General features: G+C 47.2%; 1 protein-coding gene across 2 annotated transcripts in view; it reads right to left on the bottom strand.

Annotated features, from left to right (window-relative positions):
- Positions 1-20,157, bottom strand: part of SRCIN1 (SRC kinase signaling inhibitor 1) — a 390,348-nt gene that overhangs the window by 251,738 nt on the left and 118,453 nt on the right. The window contains exon 2 of one of the 2 annotated variants that reach the window (XM_029572790.1): positions 194-268. In XM_029572790.1, coding sequence (XP_029428650.1) covers positions 194-268 — 75 coding nt within the window. Of the gene's footprint in view, positions 1-193; positions 272-20,157 lie in introns of both variants that reach the window. The other variant, XM_029572789.1, reaches the window with a different exon arrangement.

Here is a 20,157-nt window from a genome sequence, read left to right as displayed (position 1 = left end):
GCAAAGGGAATGGGTTTTTCATGGTATTCACTCCTCGCAAAGCAAACTGAGGATAAGCTATTCCATACACTTCACACATCCACATTTTATTTTATTTATCAAATGATAAACAGTCAAATCCCACAACTTATATATGTTTTTCTAAAGCTCTTCCTCTGTCACCCTGTTTCCTCTCTGCTGGGGACTTCCTTACCGATGGAGAGTTATCTGGGCACACAGGGATGGCACTGAACTGTGCAAGCGGACTGGGAACAACATCTTGGAACAACTGCTGAGGAGGGAAAAGGAAAAAGGCAAGGATTAGAAGAGAAGACATAAACAAAGCATGAAATCTCACTGTCATGAACAGTATTCTTTAAAAGTGACTAAAGCTTTTGGGTACCACAGCCAAAAAAAGCACTGGAGATGGCACAACAGCAGCTTGTCAAACTGTTTGCCCATTCTGCCTGAATCCAGGATGGATGCCAAGTTCTTTATATAAACATGCCAAGACCTCCATGATCACAGGCAGGATCAGAGATAACATTCAACCCAAGCACTCCCAGTGACTCCCTGCGCTACCTGCGGCAGGAAAGTCTATAGCATCATCAGCCCAAAACTGAATACTGCAACGAATGAGGTCATATGAAGAGGACGGCAGAGAGATTTCTATGTAATCACAGACTTGCTATAAACAAAGCAGGCAATCCTCCCTGTTGGTAGCAAACATTATACAGGGCACAAGAAGAGTTCCCATGAAATTCATGTCCATGCTGACATCCTATGATATGTAGTGCAATAATAAGTATATCTAAGAAAGGAGTCTGCAGGAAATTGAAAGAAATAGACTAGCTTGGGGGAGAGAAGTGGAGGCTGGATACCATTTAATTAGGGATTTCCCTGAAAAGGCCATGTCAAAAAAGTTAAATCAAAAATGTACTGTAACAAATAAGAGTTTGATTATTCAGATGTTTTCTCCCACGTGTGCTTATAGTATCCGCCATTTCTGCAAGAATGTGCAGTAAAACACTCACAAATCTGAAAACCAAATGTGCCTGTGCATTTTCCTCCCTGGATGGCTTAGTGAAAGCAGGCAGCTCTATTTCCCTGCTCCAGGTGTGCAGCACTGACCCACCTGCCCCCTCTCTCCCAGGGATCTTAGTGAAAGCAGGCAGCTCTATTTCCCTGCTCCAGGTGTGCAGCATGGATACACCTGCCCCCTCTCTCCCAGGGATCTTAGTGAAAGCAGGCAGCTCTATTTCCCTGCTCCAGGTGTGCAGCACTGACCCACCTGCCCCCTCTCTCCCAGGGATCTTAGTGAAAGCAGGCAGCTCTATTTCCCTGCTCCAGGTGTGCAGCATGGATACACCTGCCCCCTCTCTCCCAGGGATCTTAGTGAAAGCAGGCAGCTCTATTTCCCTGCTCCAGGTGTGCAGCACTGACCCACCTGCCCCCTCTCTCCCAGGGATCTTAGTGAAAGCAGGCAGCTCTATTTCCTTGCTCCAGGTGTGCAGCACTGACCCACCTGCCCCCTCTCTCCCAGGGATCTTAGTGAAAGCAGGCAGCTCTATTTCCCTGCTCCAGGTGTGCAGCACTGACCCACCTGCCCCCTCTCTCCCAGGGATCTTAGTGAAAGCAGGCAGCTCTATTTCCCTGCTCCAGGTGTGCAGCACTGACCCACCTGCCCCCTCTCTCCCAGGGATCTTAGTGAAAGCAGGCAGCTCTATTTTCTTGCTCCAGGTGTGCAGCACTGACCCACCTGCCCCCTCTCTCCCAGGGATCTTAGTGAAAGCAGGCAGCTCTCCCTGCTCCAGGTGGGCAGCATGGATACACCTGCCCCCTCTCTCCCAGGGATCTTAGTGAAAGCAGGCAGCTCTATTTCCCTGCTCCAGGTGTGCAGCACTGACCCACCTGCCCCCTCTCTCCCAGGGATCTTAGTGAAAGCAGGCAGCTCTATTTCCCTGCTCCAGGTGTGCAGCACTGACCCACCTGCCCCCTCTCTCCCAGGGATCTTAGTGAAAGCAGGCAGCTCTATTTCCCTGCTCCAGGTGTGCAGCACTGACCCACCTGCCCCCTCTCTCCCAGGGATCTTAGTGAAAGCAGGCAGCTCTATTTCCCTGCTCCAGGTGTGCAGCATGGATACACCTGCCCCCTCTCTCCCAGGGATCTTAGTGAAAGCAGGCAGCTCTATTTCCCTGCTCCAGGTGTGCAGCACTGACCCACCTGCCCCCTCTCTCCCAGGGATCTTAGTGAAAGCAGGCAGCTCTATTTCCCTGCTCCAGGTGTGCAGCATGGATACACCTGCCCCCTCTCTCCCAGGGATCTTAGTGAAAGCAGGCAGCTCTATTTCCCTGCTCCAGGTGTGCAGCACTGACACACCTGCCCCCTCTCTCCCAGGGATCTTAGTGAAAGCAGGCAGCTCTATTTCCCTGCTCCAGGTGTGCAGCACTGACCCACCTGCCCCCTCTCTCCCAGGGATCTTAGTGAAAGCAGGCAGCTCTATTTCCCTGCTCCAGGTGTGCAGCACTGACCCACCTGCCCCCTCTCTCCCAGGGATCTTAGTGAAAGCAGGCAGCTCTATTTCCCTGCTCCAGGTGTGCAGCACTGACCCACCTGCCCCCTCTCTCCCAGGGATCTTAGTGAAAGCAGGCAGCTCTATTTCCCTGCTCCAGGTGTGCAGCACGGACCCACCTGCCCCCTCTCTCCCAGGGATCTTAGTGAAAGCAGGCAGCTCTATTTCCCTGCTCCAGGTGTGCAGCACTGACCCACCTGCGCCCTCTCTCCCAGGGATCTTAGTGAAAGCAGGCAGCTCTATTTCCCTGCTCCAGGTGTGCAGCACTGACCCACCTGCCCCCTCTCTCCCAGGGATCTTAGTGAAAGCAGGCAGCTCTATTTCCCTGCTCCAGGTGTGCAGCACTGACCCACCTGCGCCCTCTCTCCCAGGGATCTTAGTGAAAGCAGGCAGCTCTATTTCCCTGCTCCAGGTGTGCAGCACGGACCCACCTGCCCCCTCTCTCCCAGGGATCTTAGTGAAAGCAGGCAGCTCTATTTCCCTGCTCCAGGTGTGCAGCATGGATACACCTGCCCCCTCTCTCCCAGGGATGGAGCCAACTTCTTAGTTACCCAACTCTATCTCTGTCTTTAGTGAGGGACAAATAATAAACATGGAACGGTGGAGAAAGTGGAAGATAAATGAAGGCTGAAGCACAGTGAAAAATCTCAACCATTAAATTAAGGAAAGCAGTCATAAAACTGGGCCTAGGGATCAAATGCCACTGCTCGAGAAAACACAACAATTATTCTTATTTATAATACAGCAAGCACAATACGTGAATTACCTGGATCTACATTGTAATATACCTTGTTGATGTCACTGCTATGTCACTTAGCACATAACCACCTACCGATTGTCTGTACTGCCAACTTGGAAGTGACTAAGGGAAACCTTATTTACTCCAATAGTTGTAAACAGGAGGATGATCGCTAAGGCTCTCTAAGCCAAAAATGTACCTTAACAAGAGTCTGATAGGCAACTCCTTTTCCTTATGCGATAGACTTCCCACCTTTGCGTATGGCAGGGCTTCAAGCATTCCCAGCTTTAATAATGATTGCTGTGCAGTTTACACAAGCTATTGCGTCACCCTGTGCTTCCCTTTACCCAGCTTAAGGTTCATCTGTCTAATGTCCCAAAATACATATTGTCTGGCCATTTACTGATTTCATTTGCTTACAGTGACCTCTCCGTATCCATGTAAAAAAGGCCTCTTAAATCCCTTAATTCAGGAGTAGCCAACTGCGGTCATCAAGAGCAGAGCCGTAGTGTGCCTATGGTCAATATGGCCATGGTCATAGGCAGCGCTACTGCTGCCATGTGCTAAGGAAAGCAGTGCGATCGGCGGGTCCTCAGCAAAAGAGAAAGCAGCAGGGCCCATCAAAATCGACAGCGTGGCTGGCGCGGCCTTAGTAAGTGGAAGAGCAGCAGGGCCCCACTGGCAACGCTGCTGATTCTGGAGGGGCTGGGCTGCTTTTTCACTTACTACGGCTGCGCTTACCGTGCCATCTATTTTGGTGGGGCCGCACTGTTTCGGAGAAGGAGAAGCAAGCTCTGCCAGAAGCAGTTCAATGCCCCCTGGCCAGAAGTTATTCCCTTGGCCATGGGGGTTGAAGAAGGAGACTACTGCTGCCTGCTAAGTCAAGGGGGAAGTGAGTGAGAGAGAGCATGTGTACATAACATAGGAAATTGCCATACTGGGTCAGACCAAGGGCCCATCAAGCCCAGCATCCTGTTTCCAATCCAGTGGTCAATCCAATTCATAAGCACCTGGCAAGTACCCAAAAACTAAGTCTATTCCATGTTACCGTTGCTAGTAATAGCGGTGGTTATTATCTAAGTCAACTTAATTAATAGTGCGTTGAGTGAAAAAGAACTTTCTCCAATTAGTTTTAAATGTGTCACATGCTAACTTCATGGAGTGCCCCCGAGTCTTTCTATTATCCGAAAGAGTAAAAAAACGATTCACATCTACCCGTTCTAGACCTCTCATGATTTTAATCACCTCTATCATATCCCCCCATAGCCATCTCTTCTCCAAGCTGAAAAGTCCTAACCTCTTAGTCTTTCCTCATAAGGGAGCCTTTCCATTCCCTTTATCATTTTGGTAGCCCTTCTCTGTACCTTCTCCATCGCAATTATATCTTTTCTTTTTGAGATGCGGAGACCAGAATTGTACACAGTATTCAAGGTGCGGTCTCACCATGGAGCAATACAGAGGCATTATGACATTTTCCGTTTTATTCACCATTCCCTTTCTAATAATTCCCAACATTCTGTTTGCTTTTACTTGTGTGGGGGAGAGTGAGAAAATGCATGTGTGTGTATGAGAGAAAGCATGGGTGTGCACAACTACCCCAGTTACTCTCTTGCCTGCTAATCCATGACAATCTCAGGGCATCTGGAAATCCAGAGTTTCAAGGTATGGATAATGGGGATTTTTTTAAAATCCTTATTTTTATTGTTGGCGGTTATTTGATGTGTCTGTTTGGAAATATTTTATTGATGTTTGGAAGATTTTTATATGAGTTTTTAATTATTGAATGTTATTCTATTCATTAATTGTTTTGAATTATTATTTTATTGGTATGGTTTTACTAACTTTGTTTTATGAGGAATGGTAATGTTTTTGTTATTTACATTGTTGCAAAGTGTACAGAATTTGGCTTGTTGCGGTTTCTAGTTCAGTTTTTGTCTGTACATTTCTATTTATTTATTTATTTAAAATTTTTATATACCGGCATTCATGTTGCAAACACATCATGCCGGTTTACATATAACAGGGGTGTACAGTGAACAATTCAATAACCTATTTGTGTAGAAGGAAGCAGTTACAAATAACAAGGTAAAAGAACTGGGAGGAGAGAAGAAAAGGGAGAGAATAACATTAGGTATAGGTATTTACATTAGTAATAACATTTTTACATGTGGAAGTGGTAGAATCTGGCTGAATAGAATTAATCGGTGTCCGGGAAAGCTTTTTTAAACAGCCAGGTCTTAAGTCTCTTCCTGAAGGTTGGGAGGCTGGGCTCCTGTCTAAGGTCCGGTGGGATGGAGTTCCATAGAAGGGGGCCGGCTGTTGAAAAGGCCCGATCTCTCAAGGTAATGTGTTTGGTAGATCTGGCTGGGGGCACTTGAAGAGATCCTCTGAGTGTGTCTCTTGTTGGTCTGGCGGAGTTATAAATTTGGAATGGGAATTGTAAGTCGAGTTTATACTGTTTGGTCTCTTTATTCTGTATTTGAGGATCTGTCTGTGTTTTGCATGTGTGACTGAAGTGAATTATTTCATTAGTGTGTAGTTTCTATGTATGAATCTATAGCAGCTTGGCTTGTTCTATTTTCCTAATAGGGGGTGTATTACTGTTTAGGCCTGGTGTAATATTTATAGTATTAACTTTCTTACGGGCCGATTCAGTATGGTGCGCTCGGCCGAGTGCACCCTTAGCCCGTTTAGCTGTGCGTTTTCGACACGCTATTTTTACCCCTTATACAGTAAGGGGTAATAGCGCGTGGAAAACATGCGGCCAACCCCCCCGAAACTAATAGTGCCCGCAACATGCAAATGCATGTTGATGGGCCTATTAGTTATTCCCGCGCGATACAGAAAGTAAAATGTGCAGCAAAGCTGCACATTTTACTTTCAGAAATTAACGCCTGCCCAACGGCAGGAGTTAATTTCGGCCGGCACAGGGAAAGTGTACAGAAAAGCAGAAAAAACTACTTTTCTGTATACCCTCCGACTTAATATCATAGCGATATTAAAATAAAAAAAAATTATAAATCTATAAAAAAAAAAATGTAAAAACTGCCCACGGCCTGCAGGTTGGAAGACGGACGCTCAGTTTTGCCGGTGTCCGTTTTCCAAACCCGTGGCTGTCAGCGGGTTCATCAACCAATGCCGGTAAAATTAAGCGTTGGCTGTCAAACCCACTGACAGCCGCCACTTCTGCCAATAAGGAGGCGCTAGGGATGCGCTAGGGTCCCTAGTGTCATGGACTGTGCCCGAGGGTCCCCCCGCGAGCCAGAGCCGCAGCCTTGTCTGCCTTCTTCGTGGCTGGTAGCAGCCGCTGATGTCGCTGACATCTTCGCGGCACGGAGGCCGCATCCCTGGGCTCGATTAGCGGCTGGAGCCTGCCCCCGGGGCCTCCTGCAGCGGCTGGAGCCACTGCCGTCATCGTGGCCTGCCTTCAGGCTCAGCCCTGCTCTTACGCGACGACGTCGTGCAGGACCGCTGTCCATGGTCCTGCACAGTTCCTGCTTCCTTCCTCCTAGGCGCGTGGCCGCGCCTCTCTTCAATATTTAAAGGGCCAGCCACAGGAAGTGTGTTGGGCCCCACCTTTGGACTTATTTCCTGTTCAGCCCTATAAAAGGGCTGGTCTCGTCATTGTTCCTTGCCTTGCATCGGAGTTACTTCACTCTGGAGGCTCCTGCCTGCCAGAGCTCCATCAGGTCTTCTTCGTGGAGCTCCTCATCGTTTCATCTTCTTCATGTCATGTCAAGTCAAGTCTTCATGCCTGAGGTCCTCGTCCAGGTGTCCTGGTGTCTCATCTTGATCTTCTGCTTCCTGATGTCCCAAGTTCCTTGGTGTCTTGCTCCTGTGTCTTCAGCGCTCCCGAGCCTTCTGGTCCTGTCAGGCCCGGCTCCCTCGGATGACGTCTTTCCCGAGCGTGGAGTGGCCTGCAGGAGAAATTCGTTCCTGTGCTCCTGAGCTGTCATGTCCTGCCAGCCTTTGTGGTGCTTCAGACGACATCTGGCTCCGTCGGAGTCCCACCTCAACTGGATTCTTCCCTGCGCTCGTCCCGTTCTCAGCAGGGTCCGTGACCAGCCTCCTCAGGCTGTGTAGGGCACGCAGTGGGACAGGGTGGTCTGCGACCAGCCCATTGGGTCCACCCGTGAAGGTGGGCTGTGTTGGGTGCCCTGAGTGTGTTGGGTGCCCTGAGAGACAGTGCCAATGTTCACCCTCCCAGCTCTCGTCTCGTCCTGGATGCCGTTGCATCAGTCTTGGTGTCATGTCTTCGCTTCAACGTCTTGTTCCTGATGTCGTCGCATCGACCATTGGTCTGTGATGCCGTTGCATCGACCCCAGTCCGTGATGTCATCGCATCAGCCCTGGTGTCATGTCTTCGCATCAGCCCTGCTGTCATGTCTTCAACATCCCTCGTCTGTGATGCTGTTGCATCAACCTTGGTGTCATGTCTTCATGTCAAGGCCCGTCTGCCCTCATCCTCAGGCCAGGCCTGCTGCTCCATGCCGATCTAAGCGGCAGGTCCGAAAGGGCTTGGAATGGTCGGAGGACCATTCAACTTCCAACATCATGTTGTTGGTCTTGGGAGCTTGCAGGCCTGGCAGAGGGTAAGACAGTCAGCCATGCTGGAACATGCCGTCAACCCTCGGTTTGGCCCTGGATACGTCTGGGGTCGGGCTGAGGCCCAAGGGCACACGAAAACACCCGGCTTCATAACTCCTAGTGCCTCCTTTTTACCATGGGCCCTAATTTGCATTTCTTTGCTTCCTGAATCGCGAGCCCCGGAGAGTGGCCTGGGCGTTCATCGGGAGAGAGGGCGCTCGCCCGCTCTCCTTACTGTATCAGCCCATTAGGCAGGCTCTCTGAGGGTCATGCCCATGCTCAAGATGCATTACAGTAGGCCTAATACCAAATAGGTTCCAAATATCTCTTACTTTTTGCAGGGTTTTCTGGTTAGCATCTCAGCAGTGCATGTAAGAACATAAGAACATAAGAAAATGCCATACTGGGTCAGACCAAGGGTCCATCAAGCCCAGCATCCTGTTTCCAACAGTGGCCAATCCAGGCCATAAGAACCTGGCAAGTACCCAAAAACGAAGTCTATTCCATGTAACCATTGCTAATGGCAGTGGCTATTCTCTAAGTGAACTTAATAGCAGGTAATGGACTTCTCCTCCAAGAACTTATCCAATCCTTTTTTAAACACCGCTATACTAACTGCACTAACCACATCCTCTGGCAACAAATTCCAGAGTTTAACTGTGCGTTGAGTAAAAAAGAACTTTCTCCGATTAGTTTTAAATGTGCCCCATGCTAACTTCATGGAGTGCTCCCTAGTCTTTCTACTATCCGAAAGAGTAAATAACCGATTCACATCTACCCGTTGTAGACCTCTCATGATTTTAAACATCTCTATCATATTCCCCCTCAGCCGTCTCTTCTCCAAGCTGAAAAGTCCTAACCTCTTTAGTCTTTCCTCATAGGGGAGCTGTTCCATTCCCCTTATCATGTTGGTAGCCCTTCTCTGTACCTTCTCCATTGCAATTATATCTTTTTTGAGATGCGGCGACCAGAATTATACACAGTATTCAAGGTGCGGTCTCACCATGGAGCGATACAGAGGCATTATGACATTTTCCGTTTTATTCACCATTCCCTTTCTAATAATTCCCAACATTGTTTGCTTTTTTGACTGCCGCAGCACACTGAACCGACAATTTCAATGTGTTATCCACTATGACACCTAGATCTCTTTCTTGCATTGTAGCACCTAATATGGAACCCAACATTGTGTAATTAAAGCATGGGTTATTTTTCCCTATATGGATCACCTTGCACTTATCCACATTAAATTTCATCTGCCATTTGGATGCCCAATTTTCCAGTCTCACAAGGTCTTCCTGCAATTTATCACAATCTGCTTGTGATTTAACTACTCTGAACAATTTTGTGTCATCTGCAAATTTGATTATCTCACTCGTCGTATTTCTTTCCAGATCATTTATAAATATATTGAAAAGTAAGGGTCCCAATACAGATCCCTGAGGCACTCCACTGTCCACTCCCTTCCACTGAGAAAATTGTCCATTTAATCCTACTCTCTGTTTCCTGTCTTTTAGCCAGTTTGCAATCCACGAAAGGACATCGCCACCTATCCCATGACTTTTTACGTTTCCTAGAAGCCTCTCATGAGGAACTGTCAAACGCCTTCTGAAAATCCAAGTATACTATATCTACCGGTTCACCTTTATCCACATGTTTATTAACTCCTTCAAAAAAGTGAAGCAGATTTGTGAGGCAAGACTTGCCCTGGGTAAAGCCATGCTGACTTTGTTCCATTAAACCATGTCTTTCTATAAGTTCTGTGATTTTGATGTTTAGAACACTTTCCACTATTTTTCCTGGCACTGAAGTCAGGCTTACCGGTCTGTAGTTTCCCGGATCGCCCCTGGAGCCCTTTTTAAATATTGGGGTTACATTTGCTATCCTCCAGTCTTCAGGTACAATGGATGATTTTAATGATAGGTTACAAATTTTTTCTAATAGGTCTGAAATTTCATTTTTTAGTTCCTTCAGAACTCTGGGGTGTATACCATCTGGCCCAGGTGATTTACTACTCTTCAGTTTGTCAATCAGGCGTATCACATCTTCTAGGTTCACCGTGATTTGATTCAGTCCATCTGAATCATTACCCATGAAAACCTTCTCCATTACAGGTACCTCCCCAACATCCTCTTCAGTAAACACCGAAGCAAAGAAATCATTTAATCTTTCCGCGATGGCCTTATCTTCTCTAAGGGCCCCTTTAACCCCTCGATCATCTAACAGTCCAGCTGACTCCCTCATAGGCTTTCTGCTTCGGATATATTTAAAAATGTTTTTACTGTGAGTTTTTGCTTCTACAGCCAACTTCTTTTCAAATTCTCTCTTAGCCTGTCTTATCAATGTCTTACATTTAACTTGCCAACGTTTATGCTTTATCCTATTTTCTTCTGTTGGATCCTTCTTCCAGTTTTCGAATGAAGATCTTTTGGCTAAAATAGCTTCTTTCACCTCCCCTTTTAACCATGCCGGTAATTGTTTTGCCTTCTTTCCACCTTTCTTAATGTGTGGAATACATCTAGACTGTGCTTCTAGAATGGTATTTTTTAACAATGACCACGCCTCTTGGACAATTTTTTACTTTTGTAGCTGCTCCTTTCAGTTTTTTTCTATCAATTTTTCTCATTTTATCAAAGTTTCCCTTTTGAAAGTTTAGCACGAGAGCCTTGGATTTGTACACTGTTCCTCTTCCAGTCATTAAATCAAATTTGATCATATTATGATCACTATTGCCAAGCGACCCCACCACCGTTACCTCTCTCACCAAGTCCTGTGCTCCACTGAGAATTAGATCTAAAATTGCTCCCTCTCTCGTCGGTTCCTGAACCAATTGCTCCATAAAGCTATCATTTATTCCATCCAGGAACGTTATCTCTCTAGCGTGTCCCGATGATACATTTACCCAGTCAATATTGGGGTAATTGATGTCTCCCAGTCTAACTTCAGTTAGCCAGCCAGAGTGACTCACTGCTCTCTTGCTTAACAAATGTTGGTCCCTATTCAAACCCAATCACACTACCTCAACACCTTTCCAAGGTGAGTAACTGAGCTGAACTATTCAACTTTTTTACTTAGGTATACACTGCTCCTAGCTTATTTCTAGCTTCTGGCTACTTTTTGGGTTTTGGTTTTTTTTTTGTGTTTTTTTTATTTCAATACAAACACTCAGTTTGTATAAAATATAAACACTCAGTTCTTTAAGAGTCTGCAGAACACTCAGTTCTGCAGAACTTTAAAAATAAACACACTACCTACTGCTTACTAGATACTAGGGATGTGAATCGTTTTTTGACGATTTAAAATATCGTCCGATATATTTTAAATCGTCAAAAATCGTTAGGGCCACGATACAATACCAATTCCCCCGATTTATCGTCAAAAAATCGTAAATCGGGGGAAGAGGGAGGGCAGGAAAACCGGCACACTAAAACCCCCTAAAACCCACCCCCGACCCTTTAAATTAAATCCCCCACCCCCCCGAACCCCCCCCAAATGCCTTAAATTACCCTGGGGTCCAGCGGCGGTCCATAGCTAAATCGGGGGAAGGGGGAGGGCAGGAAAACCGGCACACTAAATCCCCCTAAAACCCACCCCCGACCCTTTAAATGAAATCGGGGGAAGGGGGAGGGCAGGAAAACCGGCACACTAAATCCCCCTAAAACCCACCCCCGACCCTTTAAATTAAATCCCCCCAAATGCCTTAAAGTACCCTGGGGTCCAGCGGCGGTCCGAAACGGGCTCCTGCTGTTGAAGCGTGTTGTCTTCAGCCGGCGCCATTTTGCAAAATGGCCGCCGCAAAATGGCGGCGGCCATAGACCAACACGATTCGACCGCAGGAGGTCGCTTTCGGACCCCCGCTGGACTTTTGGCAAGTCTTGTGGGGGTCAGGAGGCCCCCCCAAGCTGGCCAAAAGTCTCTGGGGGTCCAGCGGGCGTCCGGGAGCGATCTCCTGCCGCGAATCGTTTTCCCGTACGGATAATGGCGCCGGCAGGAGATCGACTGCAGGAGGTCGTTCAGCGGAGGTCCGGAACCCTCGCTGAACGACCTCCTGCAGTCGATCTCCTGCCGGCGCCATTTTCCGTACGGAAAACGATTCGCGGCAGGAGATCGCTCCCGGACGCCCGCTGGACCCCCAGAGACTTTTGGCCAGCTTGGGGGGGCCTCCTGACCCCCACAAGACTTGCCAAAAGTCCAGCGGGGGTTCCGGAAGCGACCTCCTGCGGTCGAATCGTGTTGGTCTATGGCCGCCGCCATTTTGCGGCGGCCATTTTGCAAAATGGCACCGGCTGAAGACAACACGCTTCAACAGCAGGAGCCCGTTTCGGACCGCCGCTGGACCCCAGGGTACTTTAAGGCATTTGGGGGGGGGGTTCGGGAGGGGGGGATTTAATTTAAAGGGTCGGGGTGGGTTTTAGGGGATTTAGTGTGCCGGTTTTCCTGCCCTCCCCCTTCCCCTGATTTAGCTATGGACCGCCGCTGGATCCCAGGGTAATTTAAGGCATTTGGGGGTGGGGGATTTAATTTAAAGGGTCGGGGGTGGGTTTTAGGGGGTTTTAGTGTGCCGGTTCACGATTTTAACGATTTTCACGATATTCTAAACACCCAAACGGCAACGATACGATTCCCTCCCCCTCCCAGCCGAAATCGATCGTTAAGACGATCGAGGACACGATTCACATCTCTACTAGATACCTTATTGACTGACTATTTAAAAATACAGTCTAACTTGTTTATTCACTGCTTTTCTGACTATTAAACGCACAAACACTAAATAATATTCCCAGATAGTTAACTTTGCCCCAATACGTTTAAAAAAGACAATGTCCCAAGCAAAATCTTACTGATTCCTTTCAGCCACCAGCAAGGTGATCCTCTCCTCTCAGTGTACCCACTGGAATATAATATATATATTGTGATATTTTTACATAACAAGACTGTGCTTTGATTGTTCTTTTTAATGTAAAATCTATTATAAATGCATAATTTTTTATTGTGTGTGAGGTGGGTGTGATAGGGTGGGGATTGCAAGGTTGTAAAATTTTCCTAGGGCCTCTAATACCCTTGCACTGGCCATGGGCATTGTGCACACAATTTTTGTGCACAAACTTTACTTCTGATGCAAGGAGTTATGCATGCTAAATATGTATGTACTGCTTAATGTCCTCATATGGAAATCCCATGCTAATGAAGGTATTAGCTATTAATCCCCAATGCAGACAGGTTCGCTGTTTTAACTCATGTTTTCCTTTCACTGGAAATTTGACACCTGATTAGAAGAGGAGTAAAGTATCCAATGCTATTGTCAAGTCTACGAGCAGAAGCTGGAGTACTAGTGTGCTCACAAAGCCTGTTTTCAGTGCATAAATAAGATTTAGGCGCACAAAAATGTTTTCTGCACTGATAGCATTTTTTAGCGTATAAATATTTTATGTGCACAAAACAAGAAAACAGGAAAAATCATAAGGCAGGCATAAAAAATTAAAAAGAAACAGCCATAGAGGCAAAACTCTTAATATAAATTTTTTAAAATATATAGCTGAAGCATGAAGACTGAGGGAATCGGTTGGACCGTTAGATGATTGAGGGGTAAAATGGGCACTTAAGGAAGACAAGGCTACCACGGAAAGAACTTCAGTGTTTACCGAAAAGGATGCTGAGAAGATACTTGTGCCACAAAAGGTATTTAATGGTGATGATTCAAAAGAACTGAAACAAATCATGGTGAACATAGAAGATGTAATAGAGCAAACTGACAAATTAAAGAGTAGCAAATCTCCTGGACCAGATGGTTTTTACACCCTTGAATTCTGAAACAACTAAAAAATTAAACTTCAGATCAATACTAGTAATCTGTAACCTATCATTAAAATCACCTATTGTACCTGAAGACTGGGGGGTGACCAATGTAAAGTCAATCTTTAAAAAGGGCTCCAGGGGTGATTTGGAAAATTATAGACCAGTAAGTCTAACCTCCGTGCCAGAAAAATCATAGCAACTATTTTAAAGAACAAAATCTCAGAACATATAGAAAGACATGGTTTAATGGGACACAGCTAGAACTGATTTACCAGGAAAGTCTTGCTTCACCAATCTGCTACATTTTTTTAAAGGGGTTAATAACATATGGATAATGGTGAGCCGGTGAATATGGTGCATTTAGATTTTCAGAAAATATGTTGCATTTGGTAGCTCACGGGACAGCCCCATGAGCCGCCACACTCACCCCTGCTGCTGCCAGAGGACTCCTGTTGCGGCGGCATTTCACCTTCACCAAATGCTGCCAACCACCGTTGACGCCGCCCAGGGCCGGTGCAAGGGAATTGGGCGCCCTAGGCACCTTCAGCCTTGCGCCACCCTCCCTTTGTGCCACCCCCAGCCCCGCCCCGTCTCCAGGGGCAGGGACCACATGCCGCCACTCCCCCACCCAAACAAACCCCTAACAAAACATCTGGTCCAGCAGGGAGCCTGGCAGCGATCTGCCGCTCCCAGGTCGTCGGCTGCCACTAACCAAAATGGTGCCAGTGGCCTTTAGCCCAGTAGCCCCTGTCACATGGTAGGGGCTAAAGGCCACTGGCCCCATTTTGGTTAGTGGCGGCCGAGGACCCGGGAGTGGCAGATCGCTCCCGGGCCCTCCGCTGGACCACCAGGGGGGGCGTCAGCAGGGATGGGCAGAATTTTGAAGGGGCACTTTTTGCCCTTTCAAAATTCTGCCACCTGAAATCTTGGCACCCTAGGCACAGGCCTAGCTCACCTAGTGGTTTATTTATTTAAAATCTTTTCTATACCGTCGTTCAGTATATTACCGTCACAACGGTTTACATAGAGGCACATATAGTAAATTGTACATGCATCTGTTCCTATTATTAGTAATGGAGGTGCCTGATAAGCTCGGTAACATAGTTTCACAATAATGGCTATATGTTCAGTGTTGTCTAATCTGACCTGTGACTACAATAAAGACGGTTAGATTATACATTCAATTAAGAGGTGTAGTAAAGCAAAATTGCTTACCTTGTAATAGGTGTTATCCCAGGACAGCAGGATGTAGTCCTCACATATGGGTGACATCGGTAAAGGAGCCCTATGTACGGAAAACTTCTTTAAAAGTTTCTATGAAACTTTTGACTGGCACCGGAGTGCCTACTGAGCATGCCCAGCATGCCATGATATTCCCTGCCACAGGGGTCTCTCTTCAGTCTTGTTTTGTAGCAATAAGCGTTAGCCAAAAATAAAATAATAAAACGTATCGGACCCAACTCCGCGGGGTGGGGGGTGGGTTTCGTGAGGACTACATCCTGCTGTCCTGGGATAACACCTATTACAAGGTAAGCAATTTTGCTTTATCCAAGGACAAGCAGGATGCTAGTCCTCACATATGGGTGATTAGCAAGCTAGAGGCTGAGTCATTTTGTGCTGAAGTAACCGTGAGGTATTGTTGTTGAAATGAATCAGCCGAAATCACAGCAGGTTGGATGTAGAAGGAGTTGGGATTAAACTGGAAACAAGTTCTTTAAGACGGATTGTCCGTAGGCTGAATCTTGTCTTCCCTCTTTGTCTAAGCAGTAGTGAGCTGCAAAGATGTGAAGAGAACTCCATGTTGCTGCTTTGCAAATGTCCAGAATAGGTACAGAGCGAAGGTGTGCTACTGAAGTTGACATCGCTCTTACTGAGTGTGCTTTTACTCGCCCTTGAAGAGTAAGGCCTGCTTTTTCATAGCAAAATTGTATGCAATCTGCTAACCAATTTGACAGAGTATGTTTACCCACTGCTTTACCTGGTTTGTTTGGATCATAGGATACAAACAGCTGACTGGATTTTCTTTGGGCTGTAGTGCGGTTTAAATAGAAGGACAACGCACGCTTACAGTCCAAAGTATGTAAGGCTCTTTCTCCTTGGTGAGAGTGAGGCCTAGGAAAGAATGTAGGTAAAACTATTGATTGGTTCAAGTGAAATTCCGAGACAACCTTAGGAAGGAATTTTGGATGTGTCCGGAGGACTACCCTGTCATGGAGGAACTTTGTAAAAGGCTCATATGTGACTAGTGCTTGTAGTTCACTGACCCTTCTGGCAGATGTAATGGCTATGAGAAATACCGTTTTCCATGTAAGGTATTTAAGGTCACAAGTATTTATGGGTTCAAAAGGAGAACGCATAAGTCTAGTGAGTACTACGTTCAGATCCCATTGTATGCTTGGGGAATGAACTGGAGGTTTAATGTGAGTTAGGCCTCTCATGAATTTACTGACGAGAGGCTGTGTGGAGATAGATGCATCTCCCAGCTTGTTATGGTAAGCTGAGATTGCACTTAAGTGTACCCTTACAGATGATGTCTTAAGACCAGAGTCTGAGAGGTGGTAAAGGTAATCTAGTAGCGAGGTAGTGGGGCAAGTGAAAGGATCTAAATCTTTCTGAGTGCACCATAGCGTAAACCGTTTCCATTTGTAGGAATAATTCTTTCTAGTGGAAGGTTTACGTGCAGCTATAAGTACTTGAGATATAGCGGATGGAAGGTTGAGTGGCTGTAAGATCAAGCTTTCAACATCCATGCTGTCAGGGACAGGGATTGAAGGTTGGGATGGCGCAACTGACCCTGTTCCTGAGTTATGAGATTGGTAGCTACTCCCAGGCGAATTGGATCCCTGACTGAGAGATCTAGCAGTGTGGGGAACCATACTTGTCGAGGCCAATATGGGGCTATGAGTATCATAGTTCCCTTGTCCTGTTGTAGTTTCACTAATGTTTTGGTTATGAGTGGTATCGGTGGATACGCGTATAACAGGCCTGAATTCCAATGGCGAGCAAACGCGTCCTTTGGTAGGCTGTTTCATTGCCAGAGGAGAGAGCAGTAATTGTTCACTTTGTAGTTGAGTTGAGATGCAAAGAGATCTATCGTCGGTTGACCCCAGCGTTGGAAAATCTTGGATGCTATTGCTGGATCCAAGGACCATTCGTGCGGTTGGAACTGACGACTGAGGCAATCCGCTACTGTGTTGTGGATGCCTGCTAGGTAGGTGGCCCATAGAAAAATTGAGTGTGTGAGGGCCCAGTCCCAAATCTGTGCTGCTTCTTGACAAAGGAGATAAGAACCTGTCCCTCCTTGTTTGTTGATGTACCACATGGCTACTGTGTTGTCCGTTTGGATCAGAACAGTCTTGTGTGATAGGCAGTCCTTGAACGCATGTAGCGCATAGCGTATAGCTCGAAGCTCTAGGAAGTTTATTTGAAAAGAGGCTTCGAGCTGAGTCCACTTGCCCTGTGTCTTTAGATGACCAATGTGTGCTCCCCATCCTAAGGTGGATGCATCTGTAGTCAAAGTCACTTGTGGAACTGGCTGCTGGAAAGGTAGGCCTTTGAGCAGGTTGTCTATTGATGTCCACCAGAGGAGTGCAGATCTGAGTTCTGGTGTGATATGAATGGGAGTAGACATTGGTTGAGTGGCTTGTATCCACTGTGCTTTGAGTGTCCATTGCAGTAGGCGCATGGTCAATCTGGCCATGGGAGTGACATGAACTGTGGAAGTCATATGCCCTAGAAGAATGAGGCATTGGTGAGCGGTAACCTGGAATGGTTTGCGAAGATTGTGAGTCAACAGGACAAGTGTTTGCGCATGGTCTCTTGGAAGAAAAGCCGTTGCTAGTGTAGTGTTTAGTTCTGCACCTATGAACTGTATCAGATGAGTTGGTGACAGATGGGATTTCTGGTAGTTGATGAGGAATCCCAAGGAGTGAAGCACTTGGATGCTGAGCTTGAGAGAAGTGAGAGCTCCTTCTTTTGATTGACTTTTGATGAGCCAATCGTCCAGATAAGGGAACACGTGCACTCTGTGCTTGTGGAGGTGTGCCACTGCTGCAGCCATGCACTTTGTGAATACTCGTGGTGCTGATGCAAGGCCGAATGGCAGCACTCTGTATTGAAAATGCTGATTTAGTATCCGAAAGCGCAGGTACTGGCGATGATGAGGATAGATGGGGATGTGAGCGTATGCATCTTGAAGATCCAGAGAGCAGAGCCAATCTCCCCTTTGAAGAAGAGGCAGAATGGTGCCTAGGGATACCATTCTGAACTTTTCCTTTCTCAGGAATTTGTTGAGATTTCTGAGGTCTAGAATGGGTCGAAGGCCTCCTGTTTTCTTTGGAATGAGGAAATATCTGGAGTAGAATCCTCTGCCCTTTTGAGGCCCAGGGACTGGTTCTATAGCCCTGGCTCTCAGAAGGGTGGATAATTCTGTTTTGAAGAATTATGGAATGTTTGATTTATTGTGTAAGAGTGACGTGGTGGATTGTCTTTTGGGATAGTTAAGAAATCCAGCCTGTAACCGTGAGTTATGATGGATAACACCCACTGGTCGGTGGTGATGGAGGTCCAATTGTTGTGGAAGTACTGTATGCGACCTCCTACTGGTGTTTCCTGAAACGGGTTGATGTAGCTGCTGCTCTCTGGGGCTTTTCAGAAACCAGAAGTAGTTGTTGTTTGTGGAGGTGGCTGAGGTCTTGTTGGCCTTTGCCTAGGCTGTTGGCGTTGTGTTGGGCGATTGGCCCTTGGCCTACCAGCTGGGGGATAGTACCGACGTGGACGGTAGTACGGTCGGCGAGTGTCATGTCTGGGAAATTTCCTGGAAGAAACTTGAGGTTCTGGAGGCTGAGAGGATAATTGTTTTAAGGTTTCGGTGTGGTCCCTCAAGGTTGCCACAGCTTCCTTAATCTTCTCCCCAAAGAGGTTATCCCCCAGACATGGAAGATCAGATAAATGCTCCTGAACCTCTGGGCGAAGATCCGAGGCTTTCAGCCAAGCCCATCTTCTCGCAGCTATGCCTGATGCTGATAATCTTGCTGCTGTTTCAAAGCAATCATAAGTTGCTCGAACTTCATGCTTGCCCGAGTCAAGGCCCTTGTGTATGATGTTTTAGAATGACTCCTGAAACTGTTCTGGAAGAGAAAGCGTGAGTTCCTGAACCTGTTTCCACAAGTTCCTTTGGTATTGATTTATATAAAGCTGGTAAGCAGAAATTTTTGACACCAGCATGGAACCCTGGAAAATCTTTCTTCCTAAATTGTCCAGGAATCTACTTTCCTTTCCAGGTGGTAAGGAAGCATGGGATTTTTGCCTTTTTGCCTTCTTTTGGGCAGATTCAACCACCACTGATTGGTGAGGCAGTTGAGACCTCTGGAATCCTGGAGTAGGCTGTACCAGGTAAGTGGCTTCAGCCCTCTTGTTCACTGCTGGTACAGAACTTGGGTGCTCCCAAATTCTGTGCTGTAGTTCTTGAAAAACCTCATGTACCGGGATTGCCAACATTTCTTTGGGAGGGTCCACAAATTGTAGGACTTCCAAAGTTTTCTGCCTCTCATCTACTTCCGTCTGGATAGGAAAGGGGATGGTGTCTGCCATTTCCTTTACGAAATTAGTAAATGAGAGGTCTTCTGGTGGAGATTTTCTATGGTCATCTGGCGGAGAGGGCTCTGAGAATAGTTCTTCATCCGAAGAATACTCAGAGGAAGAGTCCCCAGGATCATGATGTGGTGGCACAGGCGAGCGAGGCCTAACAGGCCTTGGTACTCCCGATGGGCCTGGGACTGGGTCTAGTGGCAACTGCCTTGGTAGACCAGATGGTCCTGGAACTGGATCCTTTGGTAGTTGTTTGGTCAGAATGTCCAGAAGTGAGTCCAGTTTGTTAAAAACTGGATGCAGGATGTTGACATCCCCCGGTGGAACCAGTGTTGGCGTCGCTGGCACCGAGGAAGGAATCGGTAGAGGCGTACGCGGCATCGGTGACTGTACCGGGGTAGGAATCGTCTCCGGTTCCGCTGCCATCGTCGGTGACCTCGGAATCGACGGAATGGGCATCGATGGTGATGGCATCGGCATCGATGGTGGAATCGCCTCTCGTAGCGCTTGTTGCACCGCTTGACGTATCAGGGAGTCAAGTTCCACTCTCACAGCTGGTGAAAACAGAGCAGCTGTGGAGGGAGGCGGTGGAGGCGATGCCGATACCTCCTCAGAGCCCTGAGGAGGTTCGGAACCCGGCACCGATATCGGTGGGGAACGCCCTATAGTAGGCCTTGGAGCCTCCGTCTCCGTCCGGGTTTTCTTTGCTGGAGAGGCCGTACCTGTGGAAGTCTCTTCGGTCATCGTTTCCTGCCACCGTCGATGGCGATGGCGATGCTTCTCCTTTTGTTTTTCGCTTCCAGCAGTCGATGCCTTCGATGATATCGACTGAGATGAAGTTGAGGCATCTCCCGCTTCTGGATGTTTTTTCTTCAACAGAAGCTGGCGAACGGAA

Source organism: Rhinatrema bivittatum, chromosome 12 (assembly GCF_901001135.1).
Source record: "Rhinatrema bivittatum chromosome 12, aRhiBiv1.1, whole genome shotgun sequence".
NCBI classification, from domain to species: Eukaryota; Metazoa; Chordata; class Amphibia; order Gymnophiona; family Rhinatrematidae; genus Rhinatrema; species Rhinatrema bivittatum.
The sequence above is the reverse complement of the archived record's forward strand: the minus strand, read 5'-3'. Positions and strand labels throughout refer to the sequence as shown.